At 39.8% G+C, this 23,496-nt stretch overlaps 1 protein-coding gene across 2 annotated transcripts; it reads left to right on the top strand.

The window, feature by feature from the left end:
* The first annotated feature begins 1,106 nt into the window (after positions 1-1,106).
* On the top strand, positions 1,107-22,816 carry ACBD4 (acyl-CoA binding domain containing 4). Of its 2 annotated transcripts, XM_081345145.1 has the most exons (12): positions 1,107-1,287; positions 2,638-2,776; positions 8,629-8,716; positions 9,550-9,670; positions 11,257-11,341; positions 12,169-12,289; positions 14,975-15,067; positions 16,064-16,164; positions 18,268-18,340; positions 20,198-20,388; positions 21,661-21,714; positions 22,125-22,816. In XM_081345145.1, the coding sequence occupies exons 3-12, from the start codon at positions 8,635-8,637 to the stop codon at positions 22,233-22,235; spliced, it is 1,032 nt and encodes a 343-aa protein (XP_081201271.1). In that variant the 5' UTR covers positions 1,107-1,287; positions 2,638-2,776; positions 8,629-8,634; the 3' UTR covers positions 22,236-22,816. The 2 variants fall into 2 exon arrangements, with proteins under 2 accessions (XP_081201271.1, XP_081201270.1); XM_081345144.1 differs by lacking the exon at positions 2,638-2,776 and having other exon boundaries at positions 1,108-1,287; positions 22,125-22,815.
* Positions 22,817-23,496: the final 680 nt, after the last annotated feature.

The raw sequence follows: 23,496 nt of genomic DNA, 5'->3' as shown, positions 1-23,496 counted from the left end.
TTCCTACTTTAGCATTCCAATCCCCCATGATGATAAGAACATCATTTTTTGGTGTTAGTTCTATAAGGTGCTGTAGTGCTTCATAGAACTGGTCAATTTCATCCTCTTCAGCACTGGTGGTTGGGGCATAGACTTGGACTACTGTGATATTGAATGGTTTGCCTTGGATTCGAACTGAGATCATTCTGTCATTTTGAGGATTGTATCCCAGTATTGCTTTTCCTACTCTTTTATTGACTATGAAGGCTACTCCATTTCTTCTGAAGGATTCTTGCCCACAGTAGTATACCTGATGGTCATCTGAATTAAATTCACCCATTCCTGTCCATTTTAGTTCGCTGATACCTAAGATGTCAATGTTCAGTCTTGTCATCTCTTGTTTGACCACGTCCAGCTTTCCTTGATTCATGGATCTTACATTCCAGGTTCCTATGGAGAAAAAATCTTTACAGCATTGGACTTTCCTTTCACCACCAGACACATCCACAGCTGAGCGTCCTTTCGGCTTTGGCCCAGTCGCTTCATTCTTTCTGGCGCTACTAGTACTAGCCCTCTGCTCTTCCCCAGTAGCATATTGGACGCCTTCCGACCTGAGGGGCTCATCTTCCAGCGTCATATCGTTTTGCCTTTTGGTACTGTCCATAGGGTTTTCATGGCAAAGATACTGGAGTGGGTTGCCATTTCCTTCTCCAGTGGATCACGTTTTGTCAGAACTCTCTGCTATGACCTGTCCGTCTTGGGTGGCCCTGCACGGCATAGCTCATAGCTTCATTGAATTACGCAAGCCCCTTCGCCACGACAAGGCAGTAATCCATGAAGGGGATGAATATATGTAGGATATATCAAAAGTTTTATTGCTTTTTTCAGTGAAAATGATATTGAACTCAAGAATGTTCAAATATGAATCAAATAAGAAAAAAGTGTTTAGAAAACTTGGCACTGAGAAATCCCCAAGAGTTTCTGTCCCATTATTTCTTCACTATGTTGTACATTTTAGAGGTAAAGTTATGGAGGTGCAAAATAAAACGTGGCGAGGCACAAGATAATAGAGGTCTGTAGCATCAAGACGGGAGATCTGCTTTGTTGATTGGCCGAGGTGAGAGGCGTAACTTTCCCGGCTGTGCAATGATTTGCTGAATCTCGCTTCTCCGTGATACGGACGATTATGGGCGGGACTCAGAAGGTCAAAATTGAAACAGCTGCTGTTGCAATGAACAAGAAGTTGACAAACGAGATGTGCGGGCACAGAGGGAAGTGAGCGCAGCACTTTATGCAACCGAGTACGAGGTAGGGCTATCCATGTAATAATTGTTGAAAGGAAAAAAAAGGGGATCATAGCTGAGAAGCGTATTTAGGTTCACTAGATGGAGATTAGATGCCGGAGATATAGTTCTTGCGGTAAACTGATGTCCTTTCGGCAGAGATCTTTGCGGCAGGCCGAGAAAGACGGAAGTAAACACCCGGGCTTCCACGTCGACCCAGAAATAAATAAATCATGAAATGCAGTTACAGAAAGGGGCTGCAAGCCTGTCGATGCACAGGGGAAAAAATGATCAGCAGAGAGTGGTGGAAATTTGTGATCAAGATTGACACGGGAATGCTTAGGTTTTAAAATGCAGAGACATCTGAAAATTATCACAGGAGTCTGTTGGAACCGTGTGCAGACTGGCAGAATAGTAAACGCTGAATAAAATGGCATTTGGGAGGAATGGAAATAGGAAATCAGATCCTTGTTTTGGAATCTGGGGGAGACAACACTTATGGTTGCTACAGATGTTCATTTGAGTTAGAAAGGTAAAGAACATTTCAGGCAGAATTGTACAAGGAGGTTGAGAAGGTCTTACAAGAGAAAGACAGAAGAGGATGTCAGAGTTAATACCTGAAGCGTTGGAACATGGGTTGCATCCATAAAGCAAACAAAGGGCATCATTTTAGCTCTGAAAACGGAAATCATGTGAGGTGACTGCAGTGCTTGGATATAGAATATGATTGAATGTAATACTCCACTGGCATTGTCTGAATGATGTGGCTGAGTAAATGTTCACCTGTCTCTTGGCATCAGTGGAGTAGGTACTCCTAATGTAAATATCAGGATTACCTGCAGACAAATTTATGGTAGACCATGGTCAATAGCTATTTAGCAATGTGATTGAATATCACATTCAGTAAAAGACCCATTGCCAGTGGCTGGGGGATGTGAACTGGAACAAGCTATCACACACCTGCCCTTGTGTTTGCTTCTCAATTAGTATTTGGTTGGTCAATTAGAGAAACACAGTCTGGGACTTGCAAGGATTTTGATCTGATTTGGGAAGTTCTTATCTTTTTAAATCCTGGCTTCAGAACAAAGCCTCCGCCCTATATTCTACCCTAGATTTCCTATGTCAAAGCCTAACATGTTTGTCACATTGCATTGTATGTGATGGGATAAGACTCGCAGAGGCAGAAGCTCACAGAGGGCAATTTACACACAATTCCTCTAAAGCAATGTTTTTCAACTTTAGCAATGATAGGAAATGTAGACTTCAACTGGCTGGGGAATTCTGGGACTTCAAGTAATATCTTAAGGTTACCAAGTTTGAGAAAATTATATATTCTAAAATATGAAACTGGCTATGGTCATCTTCATTCTTTCAGTCTCTGAAAACTTAGGGCAAGCAAGAAACAACATGGGCCAATCAATGCTTTGACCAATAGGAGAATGCAAAAGTTTCGTTCCTTCAGTGTTGCATTTGCTCAGGAGAAGTTCTACTTGGACTAATAGAATAAATAAAAGGTAGGAAAAAATGGCTATCACCAACCCATTTATTTTCAAGAGATAGTCTTAGATTTGTTTGTTTTGCAAAAAATCCAAATTCTGGGTACTACAGAAGTTCATTTAGTGACTGTTTGAAGTTACAACGATGCTGAAAAAGTGACTTATGACAGTTTTTCACACTTACGACCATTGCAACATCCCCATGGTCACGTGTTCAAAATTCAGACACTTGCAACTCTCATATTTATGAAAGTTGCAGTGTCCTAAGGTCATGTGGTCACTTTTTCAACCTTCTGATAAGCAAAGTCAATGGGAAACCAGATTCACTTAACAACCGTGTTACTAACTTAACTGTAGTGATTCACAACAACTGTACCAAGAAAGATAATAAAATAGGCAAAATTCACTTAACAATTGTCTCACTTAGCAACATTTTGGTCATAGGTCAAGGACTACCTGTAAAGCAAAGCTACCTGGCTGTCAAGACCTAATTGTTTTTGCTTTTAAATTTCAACTGAAAATTATGATGTTGATGGTGTAATACCAGTTTTGCATGCCTGCCTGCCTGGGCATGTTTCCCAAAAGCTTTATTTGTGGATTACAATACAAAGTCCTGAAACTGATTAGGTAAGAGTTGATCTTAAGGTTGCCTGGGAAAATAAGCTCTGAGTTCAGGTGAGGCAATGAAGCAAAGTGAACTAAAATTCCATGATTGGCAAAAGAACTGATTCTCAAGCCCTGCAAAGTTCCAAAAAAATAATGAAACTTAAGAAGAAAATGTGCCTGGTTGCTTTTGAGTATGGTGTCAATGCTCAGTCAGAGAAAGTGGCACTTGGGGAAGATTCTTATCCCTGCCTAAGACTTAGAATGTAAGATACACATTTTGGAATTAGGTATTTCCAGATGTGATTTTTCTTTTTTTAAATATATTTTTTATTTTTTCAATAACAATCTTTAGTACTTGGTAAAGAATGTGTTGTCTAGGTTCATATATTTAACAAAAATCAATAATAGTTCATTTCTATGATTTCATAATCAACATACTAACTAGAAATACCTTTCCTTGATCCTCTCTTCTTCCAATAATATTCTCCTTTTACCAACATTGAGCAAATATAGTTCTTAGTACTTTCAATACATGTAAAGTTGAATATAAAGATTATTCTAATATTTATACAAATAACATCAATTTGTAGTGTCTTTTCTAATCAGTTTGTTTTACAATTGCATTTGCAAAAAATCATCTTATGTAAATCGCTATAGTCCCTGTTTTCAGAATTCTTATTTAAGCTTAGTTTTTCCTCAGTAATCAAAACCCACCAGGCTTCCGGGTGCTACACCGGCCACGAGCTCATGGTAGGGGTGGGGGAGTGGCGGTTACTATTAGGGAGACCTTATGTCCGCGGGAGGCCACCGTTTCTCAGATAGTCGGGTGTGAGTCTCTCTTTATGAGATTTGGTCCTGGGGCGCAGTTGGGCTTGCTGCTGGTGTACATTTCGCCTAGTCACACAGCGGCAGCCCTGCCCGAGCTGCTCGATATCCTCTCGGGCTTGGTGGTTGAGTTTCCCAAACTTATAGTTTTGGGAGACTTCAATCTACCATCCCTGGGAGGTTCATCGGAGCTAGCTCGGGAGTTCATGGCTTCCATGGCGGCCATGGACCTGACGCAAGTAATTTCAGAGCCAACTCATGAGGGAGGCCACACCCTTGACCTGATTTTTTTATCTAGACGGTGGTTGGATGATCTAGGTGGGGGCTCTCCATTTATTATGCCCCTGTCATGGACCGATCATCATCTCCTGCGGCTGGTCTTCCGTTTTGCCACCCCCCGCCGTGGGGGCACGGAGCCAATTAGATGGTACCGCCCCAGACGCTTAATGGATCCTGATAGATTCCAAGCGGCGCTGGGGTCCCCACCTGCCTCCACTGCTCACAGCTCGGCGGATGCCTTAGTGGAAGCCTGGGAAAGGGCAGCCACTGAGGCACTTGACCGGGTTGCACCCTTGCGGCCCCTGACCCGGCGCAGATCCCAGCGAGCTCCATGGTTTTCCGCGGAGCTCCGGGAGATGAAGCGTCGGAAACGGGGCCTAGAGAGTTGCTGGAGGTCTAGCCGATCCGAACCCGACCGGTTGCGGTTAAGAACCTACATTAGGTCTTATCTCGCAGCGATGAGGGTGGCGAGGTGCAATTACTTCTCCACCCTCATCGCGTCCGCAGATAATCGCCCGGCCGCCTTGTTTAGGGTGACTCGCTCACTTCTTAATCAGGAGGTGAGGGAGGATCCCTTGCAGGGTCGTGCCGAGGAATTTAGCCAACATCTGTCGGATAAAATCGCTCGGATTCGGACCGGTTTGGACTCCAGCTGAGCAGAGTCAGGCGATCAGGACACGGGTGGTCTTGTCAATGTTACCTGGGAAGAGTTTGATTCTGTGACCCCTGATGAAGTGGACAGGATTATGGGGAGGCTGAGCTCCTCCACATGTTTGTTGGACCCGTGCCCTTCCTGGCTGGTTTATGCAGCTAGGGAGAGGACACGAGGCTGGCTCCAGGCGGTTATATCTGCTTCTTTGAGTGAGGGTTATTTCCCCACCGTCTTGAAGGAGGCGGTGGTGAGACCTCTCCTCAAGAAGCCTGCCTTGGACCCAGCTGTTTTGAACAACTTTCGTCCAGTCTCCAACCTTCGCTTTCTTGCGAAGGTTGTCGAGAGTGTGGTGGCGCATCAGCTCCCTCTGGTCCTGGATGAAGCGGATTATCTGGACCCCTACCAATCAGGTTTCAGGCCCGGGTACAGCACGGAGACGGCATTGGTCGCTCTGGTGAATGATCTCTGGAGGGCTCGGGATAGGGGATATTCCTCTGTCCTAGTCCTATTAGACCTCTCGGCAGCTTTCGATACCATCGACCATGGTATCCTGCTGCGGCGTCTCAGGGGATTGGGAGTGGGAGGCACAGTTCTTCAGTGGTTCTCCTCCTATCTCCTGGGACGCTCGCAGTCGGTGTTGGCAGGGGGGCAGAGATCGGCCCCTAGGTCTCTCGTTTGTGGAGTTCCTCAGGGGTCGGTTCTCTCGCCTCTCCTGTTCAACATCTACATGAAACCGCTGGGTGAGATCATTCGTGGTTTTGGAGTTGGGTATCATCAATATGCTGATGATACCCAACTTTTCTTTTCGACCCCAAACCACCCCAGTGATGCCCTCGCTGTGATGTCCCGTTGCCTGGAGGCGGTTCGGGTCTGGATGGGGAGGAACAGACTTCAACTCAACCCTGACAAGACTGAGTGGCTGTACATTCCGGCATCCCGGGACATTCAAAATGTTCCATCTCTTTCTATGGGGGGTGAGCTCTTACCCCCCGTGGATAGGGCTCGCAACTTGGGAGTCCTCCTAGATTCACGGCTTACCTTGGAAGATCATATAGTGGCCGTGACTAGGGGGGCTTTCGCCCAGGTTCGCCTGGTGCGCCAGTTGCGGCCCTATCTGAACCGGGATGCCCTGTGTACGGTCACTCATGCGCTCGTGACCTCTCGCCTTGACTACTGTAATGCTCTCTACATGGGGCTTCCCTTGAAGACCACTCGGAGGCTCCAACTGGTACAGAATGCGGCCGCGAGAGTTGTCTTGGGAGTTTCCCGGTACTCCCATGTTACACCTTTGCTCCGCGAGCTGCATTGGTTACCAGTTGTCTTTCGGGTGAGGTTCAAGGTTTTGGTTACGATCTTTAAGTCCCTACATGGCATGGGGCCGGGATATCTCAGGGACCACCTGCTGCCGGCATCAACTCCCCTCCGCCCTGTGCGTTCCCACAGAGAGGGCCTCCTCAGGGTGCCGCCAGTCAAGGAATGCCGACTGGTGGCCCCCAGGGGGAGGGCCTTCTCTGTGGGCGCTCCGGCATTATGGAACGAACTGCCGGTAGAGCTCCGGACGGCATCAGACCTCCGAACTTTCCGTCGTGGCCTGAAGACCCACCTATTTGAAATGGCTGGTCTGGCCTGACGGGGGATTATGGGTTTTAATTTGTTGTTTTAGATTTGTATTACTGTTTTAACTGGGCATGGGTTTAATCTTTTTTAATTTTTGTATTGTCTTTTTTATATATGCCCTGTGAACCGCCCTGAGTCCCTACCAAGGAGAAGGGCGGTATACAAATTAAATAAAACTTAAACTTAAACTTAAACTTAAAACATTTCTTGTCAATTATAATTTTCTCAAAATTGATTATATTTAAATATCCAAAACATTTCATATATCATCCCAGTATTTTGTTTCCTATATCATAAAAAAAATACTATACTACTTGTAAATCACATCTCTCATTATAAAACCCATAACTATTTTTTTAACCATATTCAAACAAGTATTTAATCATATAGTACTCAGGCTCAATCTTCCTCTTATTATTATTAGATTGATATCCCCTCCTTTATACATGGTGAACATTCTTAACAGTCCTGCCTTCTCTTTTCCCCACAACATCCCTGCGAAGTGGGTTGGGCTGAGAGAAAGTGACAGGCCCACAGTCACCCTGCTGGCTTTCACGCCTAAGGTGGAATTAGAACTCACAGGTTTCTAGTGTCTTCACCACCAGACCAAATTGACTCTTGTTATTTGGGCTAATGCCTCCTAATTAGCAGTGGGCTAATGCCTCCTTAAGTAACACCAGCTGCCTGCAATTAGAGCAGGTTCGAGTCCCACCAGGCTCAAGGTTGACTCAGCCTTCCATCCTTCCGAGGTAGGTAAAATGAGGACCCAGATTGTTGGGGGCAATTAATCTGACTTTGTAATAATGCCGCTGGGGTGTGTGTGAAAGCCCTAATAAGCAGGCATATACATAGAATGAAGGCTACTGCTAAGCTTGTAAGCCGCCCTGAGTCTTCGGAGAAGGGTGGGATATAAATGGAATTAAAATAAAAAAAATAAAATAAAAAAATCTATTAGGTCACATCATCTCTCTTGAGTCTGGCTCTCTCTATTTTTATTTAAGCTTAATTTCCCCTCAGTGTTTTGATGTGATTTTTCTGCAACCATCACTCCACATTGGTGACAGAATTTAATTTAAACCCTCCAGAGTTTATTTCGTGCTTTTAAACTTTTTTTGTAATTGCAGAAAATATGATAAGGAGGGAAAGATAGAATAGCTGCACATGTTTTTGACTGGCACTGTTAGGAACCCACTATCTGGAACTATCGTTAGGAACAAGCAAGGCCTTTTTTTGTCATAGAACGCCCAGAACAGAGTTCCGGCACCTTTTTTGGATGGAACCTTGTAGGCGGGTTTTATGATGTGTGTGAGTTCTGGCACCTTTTTTTTTACACAAAAAGCACTGGCAAGAGATTAAATTGCAGCTCAGCCAAGAATTTGGAAATTAATTTGGATGCTTATCTGATTTACTTGTTCTATATAACTAAGACTTTATGGACTAACTTCTCCAACTGTCTTATAAATACTCTTTATAAACACCTTTTTCTATATAAATACTGATTATTCATTGTTGGGGGCAATTAAGCTGACTTTGTAATAATGCCGCTTGGGGTGTGTGTGAAAGCCCTAATAAGCAGGCATATACATAGAATGAAGGCTACTGCTAAGCTTGTAAGCCGCCCTGAGTCTTCGGAGAAGGGCGGGATATAAATGGAATTAAAATAAATAAATAAATAAATAAACTAACAATTATAATAAACAGGATCTTGGGGCAAGCACACCTCTCTAACACGATCCTGCTGTAACTCACTGAACAGGACAAAAATGTTGGAAGAAAAATCCAGTTCTCCTCATCCTTCTTCCTACCATTTCATTCATCTCTACACCCATTTTCCCTGGAGTCTGCACACTCTAAATTTCAACCTCTTTTTTTAAAAAAAAAATCTGACTAGGTACCAATGGGGTTGAAGACAGAAGAAGCAAATTGCCAGACACAGTTTGAAGCAGCTGTCCGGGTCATTCAAGGCTTACCCCGAAATGGTAAGAATCTCTTTGGGATCCTCTCAGGTTACTTAGCCCACCTAGCCCTCTAAGGGCTGACACCAAATGCTAAACTTATCAGGCTTCTCTGAACAGCTGTAAAGAATAAGAAGCTAGGTTTCTAAATTCAGAAAAACAAGTCAAACCTGTATTCTCCCCAGTTTGAGCAGTATGTCTTGTTGTAGAATTATGCCATTTTTCATTGTTTATTTATAGCACTCAATTTGGCAGAGGCATGGTAGAAGGATGTAAACAACAATGACTATTGGTTAATATTCAAAAGAAGCAGCTGTATAGTAACCGCTTATTTAGCTTAAGTAACTAGGCTGAACCACTGGAGATAAATATATATATATTGTGTGTGTGTGTGTGTGTGTGTGTGTGTGTGTGTACATATATACATATATATATATACAGACAGACAGACAATTATTGCCTCCTTATGAAATTGCCTTAAGAATTATGTTGAATTAGATCCCATTGTTTTATTTCCAGTATTGCACTATGGCTGGAGACAGACTGATGTCTGGCACTAGCAAGCAAAACAGCTGATAAATAGGTCCAATAGATATTTTATTGTTCATCTATTACAAAAATCTCACCAGACTGTTAACTTTTCTTGGGAAATGGGCAGATATAAACCTAACACGCTTGACATCAGATGTTTCTTACCCCACATAGACTCTAAACTGCAATGCCTCTTTACTCCCCTTAGATAAGCCCCCTCCCCTTCAGCCAGTGGTTTCACCACAGTTGGGAACCTTAAAAATGAGATCATGTCATCAAATACCTCTTTCCTTGTAGGATCCTGAATGTGTCCTCTATTTCCTCAGATTCCTATCGCCCTTCCTATGAAGAAATGCTACGTTTTTACGGTTACTACAAGCAAGCAACAATGGGTCAATGCCAAATCCCAAGACCAGGATTTTGGGACCCTATTGGCAGATATAAATGGTAAGAAAGCCAATGCCAAATTATCTCAGTTCCAAATGAAACATTGTCTTTTCTGAGATTTGTTCTGAGCTAATAAATTTTGTTAGACTCCAGCATCTGATGCTATTTCAATGCTAGAGCAGGCACAATACCTGCTTACTACAGGTAGTCCTCAACATATGACCACAATTGAGCCCAAAATTTATATTGCTAAGTGAGAAATTTGTTAAGTGAGTTTTGCCCCATTTTACGACCTTTGTTGCTATATTGGTTAAGTGAATCACTGTAGTCGTTAAATTAGTAATGTGATTGTTAAGTAAATCTGGTTTCCCCATTGACTTTGCTTGTCAGAAGGTGGCAAAAGTTAATCACGTGACCCTGGGACATCGCAACCATCATAAATGTGAATCAGTTATCAAGCATCCAGATGTAAAGCACATGACCATAGGGATGCTGTAATGGTTATAAGTATGAAAAATGGTGATAAGTCACTTTTTCAGTGCTGTTGTAACTTAGAACAGTCACTAAGCAAACTGTTTTAAGTTGAGGACTACCTGTAATGCACATAAAAAGGTACAAGGCCACCTAATTAATATTGTTCTATTGCACTGGATACTAGTCCAATACAAAACTACCACTTTTGATCTATAAAGTCCTATAGAATTGGAGAGTGAAAAAGTTGAGGTGCTGCCTATATCAGCCTATAAGTTAATTGTAGCAAAGTGCTTGGGTCCTATTTTGTTTCACCCTCTGTAAAGAAATTAGAATTATGGCAATAAGAAACAGGGCTTTCTTTGCAGCTGTCCCTTTGGAACAGCATTATCTACAGAACAGGACAAAATAGGTGGGGATGACATCACCCCAAAGTCCCACCCCTTTGACATTGAAACAGATACAAAAGATGGGACTTTATTCCCAAGGTACAACTGCTATCTTGCCTATTTTGACTGCATCCCTTCCCAACACCACTAACTTTGACTATACACCAGAAGAGCTACAAGGCTATTTTTGGAGTTTTTCTTATCAATTCTATAATTCTGTTATTTTTATCATTATCATTTGCTATTTTTTAACTGTTGAACTCAGGTTTAATTATTCTTGGTGTAGATCCATTATTAATCTAAATCAGGGGTCCTCAACCTTGGCAACTTTAAGACTTGTGGACTTCAACTCCAAGAATTCCTCAGCCAGCTTTGGCTGAGGAATGCTGGGAGTTGAAGTCCACAAGTCTTAAAGTTGCCAAGGTTGAGGACCCCTGATCTAAATCATATCATTGTCAATGGAGTTTCCTCAATTAGGACTACTTGCTGAGCCAATCCATTTTTTAAAAAAATATATATTTGTTTTAAACAATGTCTTCTGTTTGAAATGTTCAAACTGGACTGTAAATATTTTAAAGTATTCATGAAATTGAAATAAAGAGAATATGATTCATAGCATACACAAACTGATAACCAGTCATTATCCCTAGTGCTTGCATATAAGAAATCCTTAAGAAAGACCTATTATTGAGAGATTCTGAATTTCAAACTAGTTCAACCTGTAGCAGGTTTTTTTTTTAAATGAAGCACTTGCCCAAGATAAGAGATATTTTGGGGTTTTGGCAGGGATGCCTGGAAAAGGTTGGGAAAGATGACCAAAGAGGAAGCCATGGCTGCTTATATTATGGAAATGAAGAAGGCAGCCCAGAAGGTAAATGGTGTAAAATATTAATGTTGGTTAGTAGGGCTTTGCATGGGATTATTGTGGGAACTTCTTGTAGTGAGGAGTGTTACTGTCAGTAGAATGCTAACAGATGCAAAGAGAGAAGACAAGAAAAAATGACAGGAAATTGCTCATTCAGGGCTCAGCTTGAATCTATGCTTAATGACTTAAAATTCACACTACTAAATTTATATGACATTTTATTTGGTAATGCTCTAGCTAAATACTAACTATATACATGCTAATTATTATATCATAATAGCCCTTGCATAATGTTTACATGATTAATTGGAATGTATTAGCAGAATCTAAGATTGGAGATTTGTATTGCAGGCAGATTTATGTCAAGGTATTTTACTTGATCATTTTCAACCCTCTGTCCTCCACTCTGCTTCAAGCTTCTGGTCTTCATGTTTATAGTAAAAGATGTGGAACAACTGCAAAAAACAAACATCATTCTGATTTTGCATTCAATATATCCTAGTTAGAAAAATCTATTGCTTCTATTTCCCTACTTCAAAGATAACTCTTCTTCAAGTATAAATAATTCTAAAAATATTTAAATGGGGAACAAGTAGGGAGTAAACCTCCCAAATAGGTATCTACCCATGAGCTAGAATGCCTTTATTGAATGCAACTAGAGACCCTCCTATTCTTTTATGAAAATCAAGAAGGCATCTCAGGAGTCTCCTAGTAGGTCAAGTCTTGCTTTCTTTGTTTCAACAATGCCATCACTGCAACTGCTTCCAGATCTCTCATGGGGACCCAGGGAATGGTGTTGTACCACCAGAGATCACTTCTAGACTTTCTGGCAGGTCATCAACACTGTACCGATGGACCAAGCTTCGGAGGATATGTTTGTATACTTTGAACCCCTCTATGAAGTGATTCATGATATGCCCAGACCCCCCGAATCCTTTTTCAAGAAAAAATCAGGTATGCTTGTGGATAGCAAAAGTGCATTGAGAGGGAGGCATTGGGATAGTTTTACCAGCAGCTGTGATTAGATACCTATACCTTTTACACTTCAAGATCCACAACCTAAACTTATAGCTTATTTTGCTCCCTAACCTAACCTCCTTCTTGACTCCTTTACTTCTCCTGTGTGAACTTTACTGGTGCTTCCATGCAATTTAGTGCATAGAGTATTTTTGTCTTGGAAATTTAAGGATCTTAGGAGATGTGTCTGGTTATGGAACATTGGTCCTCTAGGACAGGGAGTTTCAACCAGATGATTTTTTTTCTTGTTTCTTTTCAAGCCCTAATCTTAGATACTTTGACTTATCTCCAAATTGCTCAAATAGCTCATCAGTTTGGAGTGGAGCAATCAAACCTGCTTTGACATGTTTGGGATTTTGGCCCAGGAAGCAGCCCTCAAAAGATCTACAGAGCAGTTTGGGATCAGTTGACTTAAAAGGAAATTTGGCCTGTCCCCAACTCTTAACCTCTTCTTGCAGTGATGAACAAAAGCCACTCAATGGCTGGGTTTATAAAACACTTTGCAGGTCAGTTAAAGACCTAGCAGGTATTCAGTTGAAACATATACTACATTAGGTTAGGATTTACTGTGGTATTTTGTAACTGAACAATAATACAAATCACGCTTGTTTGTCTTATGATTTAGTACATTGTGTGAACCCAGAAAAGTAGTTAATTCAATTTAAAAAAAGTTGTGTGAATATAGACAAGGGTGACTCACCTAATGTATAGTTCAAGCAAAAATAGGATGAGTAATTAATGGCTCACTGTGTGACTCTACAGACTGGTCTTGGGACAAATTCAGGGGGTTCTCAACAAAGGATTCTCTGCTGTCCACTAGGTCTGGCTGCAGTTTATATACAGCAGTGTATCAGCAGACAATAAAAAGTGAAGACTTAACATTTCCCCAAGTGATATTACATTAGAGACATTGTGGGTAAAATAAACTAACAATTTGCCTATCTGGCTTCTAAGCACCTGTGAGATAGTGAGCTTGCCAGGGTGCCAGGACTGTGAAGGTGTCCAGAAATTATCTTTTCCCATGCTAAGTTTGAATGCCATTTATATTAGCAAAATTTATACAAGAAAACTGCCCAGTCAAATAGGCTGCATGGCTTGGTACTATGCATTCTCTGCCTTTGAGTGGCATCTGGTATAGGCCATCTGAGCTATTCATAGGAGGGCCTCCCTGCTATGTCTTTATTTTGGTCTGTATATATAGGCAGCTACTATGTTGTTTCTGTTATAATGTTGGTCGCTCAGCAAGTGTTTTTGATCCATTCACCTACTCTAGCTCAACCCAAATGACAGGAAATTGGATGATTACAACCTTGAATTCCTTGAAGACAGGATATAAATGAAATAACTAAAATAAAGATCCTCAAACGCAGCAAATAGCTTATCTCAAAAGTCTCCCATGAATACTGATCCAGTTTTTCCTAAGCCTAATTTCTTTCTTTGGTAGAAATACATTTATTAAAATTCCACTGTAATTTTGCCAAACAATTGAGAAAAGAGAGAGAAGCAGTTTCTTGCTATAGTTATATCATTTTGTTTCCTTAAATAACTCCGGGAAGGTGAAAGTCTTCATTTAGCTCAGTGGATGGTCTTTTCTGGATCAGTCTTTCCTATGTATTCTAAAAGCTTTTCTGCTAAAATAAGATGGCCAGTCTGGCATATTGGGTAAAGTATTAGACTCAACTATAGAAGCCCACAAGGTGATTTTGGCCCTGTCATTCTCTTAACCTAACCTAATTCTTAAGTTTATTGTAAGAAGAAAATTGGGAGAAGGGAGTGCTGTGTATGCTAACTTCAGCTCCTGAACAAAAAGTATAATAAGAGTCAAATAATGCGTGTTTAAGTTAATGTTAATTAGAATATGTCTCAGATAATAGACTTGAGGAGAAGTGAGATATTTTGAAGCTTTTAATCAGTACTACATGCTTTGCCAGTCTCCAAACATTTTTTAAGAACTTTCTTTTCCAAGTATTAAAGAACACATAAAAAGATCTTTACAGACAAGATGCTGTTTCTGCCCAAACTGTTCCAAATTGGGACAGTAATTAGAGCTTTTTGCTTGCTCTGCTCTGTGACTACTCTTCTCTTTGTTAATCATCTATTTTAAATCATGGGCTTGTCTTGGAATTCCAGAGACCTGGAAACAATCATGCTCAGTTTGGATATTATTTGCCCTGTGGCCATTAACTTCAATAAATAATACTTTCATGCTTAAATTAAATTAAAGCATGGTATGAAGCAAGACTGTGCAAATCATTTAGCAAGAACTCCCTTTGGATTGGTTCCTTGAAGCTTCCAAGGCATCATATATGATCAAAGGCTTGGCACAAGTGTGTTGAGGCTCTCTTGAAGTTTCTGGGCATGTGTGCCTAGATTTAAAATCCATCCTTGCCAGGGTCCCTAAAAGCAGCAATGCCAACCTTTCAAAGAGCTGGAGAGCTTGTTGGTTTTGAAGAACAGATCCAGCAAAGCATTGAATCATTTCTACAAACTTAATAACAAAACTAGACCTAATACTAACCCTAACTCTAATACCAAAGCTATAGCTATTGATAGGGGAACACTAATATACCCAGGCCCAGACTTTTAATGATCAACATTGAAAAACATTCTATTCTTTTGCAGACTCGGAGACTGCCTCTTTGCAAAACAGTTCATTAGATGGAGTTGCTGAAATCTATCCAAATCCATCAGTACATGAAGACTGCAAGCAAGCAGGCAAGTGCATCTTATAAAATGCTATCATGGTGATAGGGGATGTATCTACCCTGTGTATACTGCAAGAATTCCCAGTAGATAATGTGCATTCCTTTCACTTTATATTGAGTAATGCAGTCATTTATACTGTAGGATCATTGTTACAGAGTGAAGTTACTTTGCGTCAAGGCAGAGGGCAGATTTTGCCTTCACTGCAAGCATTCACTCCTATGAGGAAATTATATTTGTATAATTGGAGGAGCTGGTAGCCTGCTTCCTGCTTCTTATGAATTCAGTCATTAAGAACAGTCTCTAATGAGAGGGTGAAATTCCTTCCTTCTTCAGTAGATGTCTTTTTAAATAACCAATGCTGTCACTGTGATGGAACCTTACATCTCTGGATAGAACTTTGTAACCTTACTCAAATAACTTAAACTTTCAGGTTTTCTTCAGAGAAGCCATAACAATGTAGGATTTCATTTTATGCAAAGCCAAAACTTCTTGACGTTTTCATTCTGAGCAAGAGATAGCTGATTTGAAGATGGCTCTTTTCTTTTTCTTCCTCATTCTTCTGCTTTCTAAAAATTGGCTTATTGATGCCCAGCTATTGGCTTATTGATGCCCAGCTAAGCAATGTAATCAAAGCAGACCACTGTATATTATTTTCCTTCTCTTTCGTAAATCAAATTAGGTCACTTTGCAATATAGATTTATTTTTCTTTATAAAATGTATACCCACTGCAATTACCAGACTCTCATGAACCTGACATTTTGCAAAGTCAGCTTAAATAATATGCCCACAATAACAGTTCTAAACACTTAAAACTTTAGTAAGGTACTAAAGCCTCCTTTATTGGACCTAATTTATGGGAAAGTCAGAACATCTCACATCTGGATTTTCAGATTTTGTAAGATATAATCACTTGCAGATATATTCACATCCATACATATCTTCTCTGTTTCTTCTGATTGTACTTTATTATTATTTTTATTCTGAGACTTTTTTTTCTCTTGCAGGACCTGGCCTTGCCAACAAAGTTATGAAGAGCAGCCAAGTGACCAATGATTCAAAGAATGAAGTATTCTGTGATAGCCTAGAGCAGGTGGAACCTCATCAGGTGACAAAACAATACAAGGAGTGGAAATGAGAAGGTGGCGGCTTAACTTAAAAACTCTGCCTTTAAACATAGCCAAATGGCCTATGCCAAAATGCTATCACCCAGTACACAGGTTGCTAGAAAAGTATGCCATCGTAAATTGTGTTGTCCTTACTGCTGATCACTATTCTGCTTCAGTAACAAAGATGGTGGGTGGTGGTATTTGGGTTGTTTGAATGTGAAGCATTTTTTTAAAAAGCACTTGGTGGATTCTTCTGTTTTGTTTCTCCTCCCACCAAGCACCAAGCTATATAAATATGATAAATAAATTTGATAAATAAATGAACAAACAGCTCAGGTACAGAAATGCTCCATGCTGCTTGTCAATTGGTCTGGTTCTAAACACAGGTCTAGCACTTTTCTGAAAGAGTGCTAAACCCATGTCAAAAATAACCCAGCTGCCAAATTACAGAAATGGAGAGAAGCCACGGATGAAACAGGAGAAGGCCATCAATAATAAGCAAACCCCATCTCAACTACTGCTGCCATCAAGTGGCCATGGCCAGTAGGACCTAAAAGCACTGTAGCCTATTCAGTGGGTAAAATTACCCAAAATTACCTTTTGTGACAAGGAGTGAACTTATAATGATTCACTTGTGACAGAACCACTCTGCAACACAGAACTGGAGCTCTCCAAAGCCTGAGCTTAAAAAATTAAGCTTGTGTTTATAAACTTGTACATGCTAGGAAACTCTAAGAATTCACAAGTGTTTCAGAGAGCCCCTAGCAGGCATTACATGGGCATTACATGAGAGTCTATGTGTCCAGGCATTCTTGCAGCCCAAGCAAGAAGGAAGGGGATGTACCTCTGTGAACCTAAAGAAGCCAGTAGAAACTGTACAGATCCCACTCATGACTGCATCAGTAATCACATCACTGATGGGTCATATCCACAGCAAAAACTCTGTCAGCAAAAGAGGAAAAATATTTTAAAACTGGAACAATTAAAGACAGCTTTAAGCTGTTGGCTGTGGAGGAGATAAAGATTATGAAGACACAAGATAAAAATGGTCACTGAACCAGGGACCTAGCACAGTTGGGAAAACAATGAGGAAGAGTCCTCTGAGAAGAATATCCTGATAATTGTTTAGGGAGGTTGCAAGAAATTATCTTCTGCTCTCCCATCAGTTTTGCTATATCTAATCAATTATATCACAAGAACTATTTTTTGCTGTGATCAGATTCTTTTAAAAGACATTTAATCAGTCTGTGGCTCCTAAACCATGTTTAGCTAAAGACCCATGTTTTGAGGACATATAATGAGTGACTTGTGTAATCTGAGCTGTTCAACTAAACTAAAGCAAAGTTCCTTTCTGGATACATGAACTTAGGCAAGATAAAATTTGCAACAGTAACAAAGGTGAGGGTTTTTTTTAGTACATTAAGGCTTGCAAGATCTGAGCAAATGGACTGAATCAAAACCCTTGGTTTAATTTTCACTTATTCACACCTATATAAACTCTGTGAAATGAAATTTGAAAACCTATTAGAAATAATAATGGGGTAATAAAAGGCATCTCATGTTTGGCTTTTAGTATTCTTTCATTAAAAAAAACTGGGTTACAGGGGATTTTCCCCACAGTATTGCTAAGGAAGGCCAATCCTTCCACTTGAACAGTTGGCCTTTCAGGCCATCTATTACAGATACAGTAGCTCTAGGACTATATCAGGGGTTCCCAACCAGGGTGCTTGCACCCCCCCCCCCGGGGTGCAAGACAATATTCCAGGAGGTGCAAAAACATGTTTTTCAAAATTATAGTATATATGCATAATTCGTTGCCATTATTTTGAACTTTTGTAAGGGGTGCGAGAATATATCAGAAGCGTTCTAGGGGGTGTGGGGTATAGAAAAGGTTGGGAGCTGCTGGCCTATATTATGACTTCCTTTTCTGCAAAATAATATTTGTAATCCCTTAAGGCATTTTGTGAGGTTTTCAACAGAAAACTAGATAATTTCCTAACAATTACACTTCATTTTAATTTAAATTGGGAAAGGGAAACACTGTGATAAAGTGTTAAAAACCAATTCTAAAAATCTAGTTTTTACTTTTTCTTTCTCCACAGGCCAGACTATCAGCTAAACAAACCTTTCCCTTGAGCAACCCTCCCAGGAGTCAAGCTACAGAGAAAACAGGATGTAAGTTTTTAGAGTATCCTTAGCTGGAGAAGGAAGATATATAGAAGGGACATCTAATCTTTTGCTTCAGAAAGAAAGTACAGAAACAGGCCTAGGACATGCCTATAGGTGTTATGGCTCATGCATTTGGCAACTAAATCTTACAATTCATCCACGAGTGCAAACAGGTCTGAAAAAGAATTGCTTTCATTCTGAAGTAATGAAGGCAAAGGTAAAATGTCTACATTTGGCAGAGAATGTATGTTTTTATCCCCCCCTCCAAGTGAATGCAATCCTACTAGAAGGACATCCACAATATATATTCTGTTGTAATTCCACAGCAGAAATAAACCTTGAGAGAAAAGATGAGAAGAACAAAAAGGAAATGGGAAGGGTTAGATATTGAGTTAGGCAGCCATAAAAGTAAATTTCCAGAAGGAGTAAGATACAAATAAGAGATATTGCAAAATTCTGCCCAGTTATTTTACCAAGTATTTCAACCAGAGCCTATCGAGTATGAGCAAAATCTATTACCATTTCCATTTACAGATTAATCAGTGGAAAAGAGTTAAGAGGGAAATTATGCCAAGGCTAAGATCATTTGGAATCTCACAACTGAATCTCACAAACTGTATTAAAATATGATGAGAGCTGAACTTGCAGGTTGAATAACCATTATGTGAAAGTCCTTTTCCATTCAGTATCACTCCTCTTAGAAAGATATACACAGGTTTCCCTCCTGATTTGAGGGATTTCCTCAAATCAGGTTTCCCTCCTGATTTCCCTCCAGGTTTACTACATCCAAGGAGCTTTTTATTTTAAAAATGTAGTGCAAATATGTCTTCCCAATCTAAGATCTTTTGTTTAAAGAAAGAGTGGGAAATATGCCAAAGTAATTCCATTCCAAAGCTAAATTACAAGTTTTACTCATCAGGAATTAATGAACTTACCCTATGCTCCTATCCTACATACTTTTGGACTCTTCTGATTCTTTTAGCAATAATATCTTCCAATATATATGTTAGGACAATACCTTCCACAATTTTCAGCCACAGAGCATTCAAAGCACCTAGATAATATCCAGTTAGGGAAAAACATAGTAGAGAATTTACTACTCAAAACATGCATGTTGTATACCAGCTTCCAGAGCTGTTCTAGGCCATTTGTAAACTCAACACCAGGACTGTGTAGCAATCAGATATCCATCACAATCATTACCACCTGGAGCAAATTTGGTATTGTTCAAGAAACTGGAGATAATGGTTTTCTGGAACAGAATGTGCAAACCCTGAATATAGGTGTCCTTCAACGTGATTGGGCTGGCCTTGTACAGCATATGTTTCAACTGATAATGCAGAGATATCCTTTCTTACCTTGGTTATGTTGGAGGATTCTCCTGATCAGCTCAAGTCTTGGCCTTGAAGAAGGTTAATTAGTAACATAAGTGTAGATTCAGTTGGTCACTGTTCTTCCCTCTAATTCCTGTCATTCACCCTGCCTTGCTTTTGTTGATTGTCGTGTTGTTTGATTAGCTTCAAACATTAGGGACTGGGAACAATGTTTCCTTTATTCTCAGAGCTTCCAAACAAGGATTGGATCTGCCATTTTCAGTGGAATGCATGAACATGCCATTAATTTTGATCCATTGGAACCTCTTATATTTAGGCTATCCACACTATATTGCAAGTGGGAAGAGGCCCAAGTAAGAGAGAGAGAGATGCTGCATTAAAATGAAACCATTAAAGTCCCTTAAATCGTATTCTCTGCCTTCTCATTTAAATCTGACACATAAGGACATGGTATCCAGGCAGATTTAAATTGTGGGACTGACTTCATTTAAAATAACAGGGTCTCATCTCTCTGTTTTTTCTGCTACAGCTTCAATGGACCTTTTGAGATCCCCACCTGAGATCAACCAAAGCCCGGAAACCATCAGAGAAAGTCAGATAAGTGTCTTGACCCAGAAGGACATGACCCTGCAGGTGATGAGCACCATTCAAGCTTTGCAGCAGGATATGAAAAAAGTGATGGAAAGACTCAACTATTTGGAATCATGGGCAGCTTTGCAGGTATATTGCTTCTTCCAACAGCTGACAAGCATGTTGGTTTATAAAGTACAAATCACTGCTTTGCTCAGAAAGCTTTAAAAGCAACATATGAAAAATGAATATGTTGGGAACAAGTTGCAAATCAAAAGTCTTGGGAGTTCTTGCACAGAGATTTTGAAAAGTGCAGTTCTACAAGATCAATGTGTCCTGACCTGTTTGATGGAAATAAGGAGACAGGGTGAAGACAGGGAGGGAAATGAATAACAAAAGGAAGTGTGGGGAGAATGGTAGGGAAAATTTTAGAATTACAATTTTAGAACTGCAAGCATGGAGTAATCTGTAACAAATACTTTATAAACCAATTCAGCCTTAAAAGAGCAATAGGCTGCTATTGTGCTGAAAGGGAAAGGGCTGCCCACATTGTATTAGTTTACTAGGATAAAATCCTAAACTACATTAGAATCAAAATGCAAATAGAAGATCCTAATTTTTTTTCTAGTGCTGTGGTGCATTTTTTTCATATGCTGGAATTCTTAATAACTTCATCAGTACACTGCTTGTGTATTAAGATCTTTAGAAAAGAATCTGATATGCGTCAAAGCTGTATCTATTGTTATGGAGGAAAATGGGCAAGATCTTTTTAGCTGGCTGCATCAGGGACCCTGAATTCACTTTCCAGGGAGCTTTTTCAAGCTGACATGTATAGGGCCACAATGGTTTAGCTTTAACTGCTGAATTCCGCTTTGTATTATTATTCTGTTTTGTTCTCTATAGTTTTAAATTCTCACCTTAGGTCCCAATAATGCCACTGAATTTATCTTTTTTTGTGTCATACCTAGCCCACTCCTCCTCCAGGTTGTACTGATATTTCAATTCTGTCATGATGATCATTATTTTATAACTCTAGTGACCATCTGTATAAGTTGATAATTGCCTGATTTCACACCAGCTGGCAGTGGCAAAATGTGTTAAGAGAAGAAAGCAAGTGTTCCCATAAAAAACCATAAAACGCTTGTATTTAAAACAAATACAAAAACAATGAAAAGACATCTGCCTTAATTCACATTTTTATATAAATGGATATAAGCAAGAGATGTAAAATTACATACAATTGCCAAGGATTCAGATTTTTAAAATATTGTTAAGAATTTGCATGTATCATCTCCCATCCATGTATAAACCTAGCCCAATTATTCTGATATCTGAAATACACTTTCAACAAAATCGCTTAGAAAATAGAATGGGGGGAAGTGCTCTAGATGGCACAACCATCTTGATTTTTCTGTCTTTCAGCATCCTACATCTGTGTTGAAATCTTGCCTTCCTTCCAATGTACCTGATGCAAAGGTATTGGGGATTCATTATGGGAAATTTTCCAAATGCATTGATACAAGCAGGTATCTAGATGGTAGTAGATAATTCTGAGAGGAGTGAGCTTTAAAGAAGAAATATAGACAGCAATACTAGTAAGGCATAAGACTTCTCTAAGCTTATGTCAAATTGTTTTCTATTAATATTAACAATATTTACCCCTCCCCTTCCACCCTTTCAATCCCCATTAGGCAATAAGAATATTTTATTAATAAAACTTCAAAAGTGATTATTTTTACTTATTCATCACTTTTATCTGAATCTGAAAAATATTAAGCAGATTGGAGAAAGCAGATCTCCTTTGTTTGGAATTTTTGGAATCCAGAAAGGTTGACAAGCACTTCCATTTTTTTCTTCAGTCTCTGTCATGTGTTTTTATCTCACAGGAACTGCCAAGTTGGCCTGTACATCTGTCTCCTCATACCTGGTTTTTCTTGCTGGCTTGGCCTTTTGTTGTCCAGTGGCTACTTTGGTACTTCCAGAGACAGAAGCGATGAATTCCTTATTGTCGTTTGATAATAGTAGAGGAGAAAAACTTCCTGGAAATGCCTGAAAAGTTGGTTTGAACTTCAAACATGACTCCTGCCAACATTTACCAATGACCATACATTTTCATATGTATCAATCTATCTTGCTACAATCCTGTGGTTTAGAATGGAAGATATTTAATATACTTTGATTTTCTAGTAATTAAATATAAAATAAAGGTGAGTGCAAAGGAAAATTGAAATACAGAGTCCTTATTTAGTCAGCATGAAGAAAGGTGCAAAAGGAAAATGATGCCTTAAGGGACAACATATATCCTGATAAGCCAATGGACTTCAACTTTGTGGTGGTTCTCTTAAAAAAGGAACCTTTCACTCTGCTTTAATTCTGAAATTGAATGGCATGGGAATGGTAATAAACTTTTAACTAGTCCAGGAAAGGAACATTTCTCCTACCAGTTCCCCGACATGTAAGGAGAAATGAATGTAGCAATGTCTTTTTTTGTCCCAGAGGGCTTAAAATCATTCCAGCTGTGAAAATAGTTTGATACTAAATAAAGAATCTGTGGTCTCCTTCTTTGTTTATAACACCTACTTCTTAAAAAATAATTCCTAAGAAGAGATTTCTGTTCGTTTGCCTGTTCTTCTTCTAGCAAGGGATCAAAAATTGGGAATACTGGTCAAGCTCTCAGTTCAAGGGCCTAAGGTGAGTGTCATGCTATTCAAAAGACCATATAACGAAAGGAGTCTTCCACAGCTGCTGCTATTGGGTTCTTACCATAGATTCTAGAAACGAGGGATTGATAACCTGACATGGTAATGACTTATCTCATACCTCAACTTAAAATCAGAGGCCAGAGAATCCCTCTGAGAATGAACAGCGATGCATTTCCCTCAATACTGAGGTTCCTTACTATCTGTCTCTTCATTTTGAAAGCAATACATATAGTTAACAAAAAAGTAATCCTGCACTCAGTTCTGAGAATTATAAGATTACCAACAAAATGAAATATATTCAGAAAGATACTGGTAAGGACACCAGAAAGTGAGAGATCCACTCAAACCCAGTAGGGCAAATCTGAAGAAGTTATTTGGTATGTCTTGCCTGAAGAAGAAAATATTAAAAAGCTCATATAGCTGAAGAAGCACATTTATGTTGCTCAAGAGGATTGGACCTGTACCAACTGATTCAAGTTATAAGAAAAGATTCTGAGTAAACATTAGGCGCTAAGTACAGCATTGTACAAGTAATCTTTTTTCCCCTCTTCTTCCA

This window comes from Vipera berus (assembly GCF_964194415.1).
Source record: "Vipera berus genome assembly, chromosome: Z".
Taxonomy (NCBI): domain Eukaryota; kingdom Metazoa; phylum Chordata; class Lepidosauria; order Squamata; family Viperidae; genus Vipera; species Vipera berus.
Note: the sequence above shows the minus strand (reverse complement) of the source record. Positions and strands in the feature narration are given on the sequence as shown.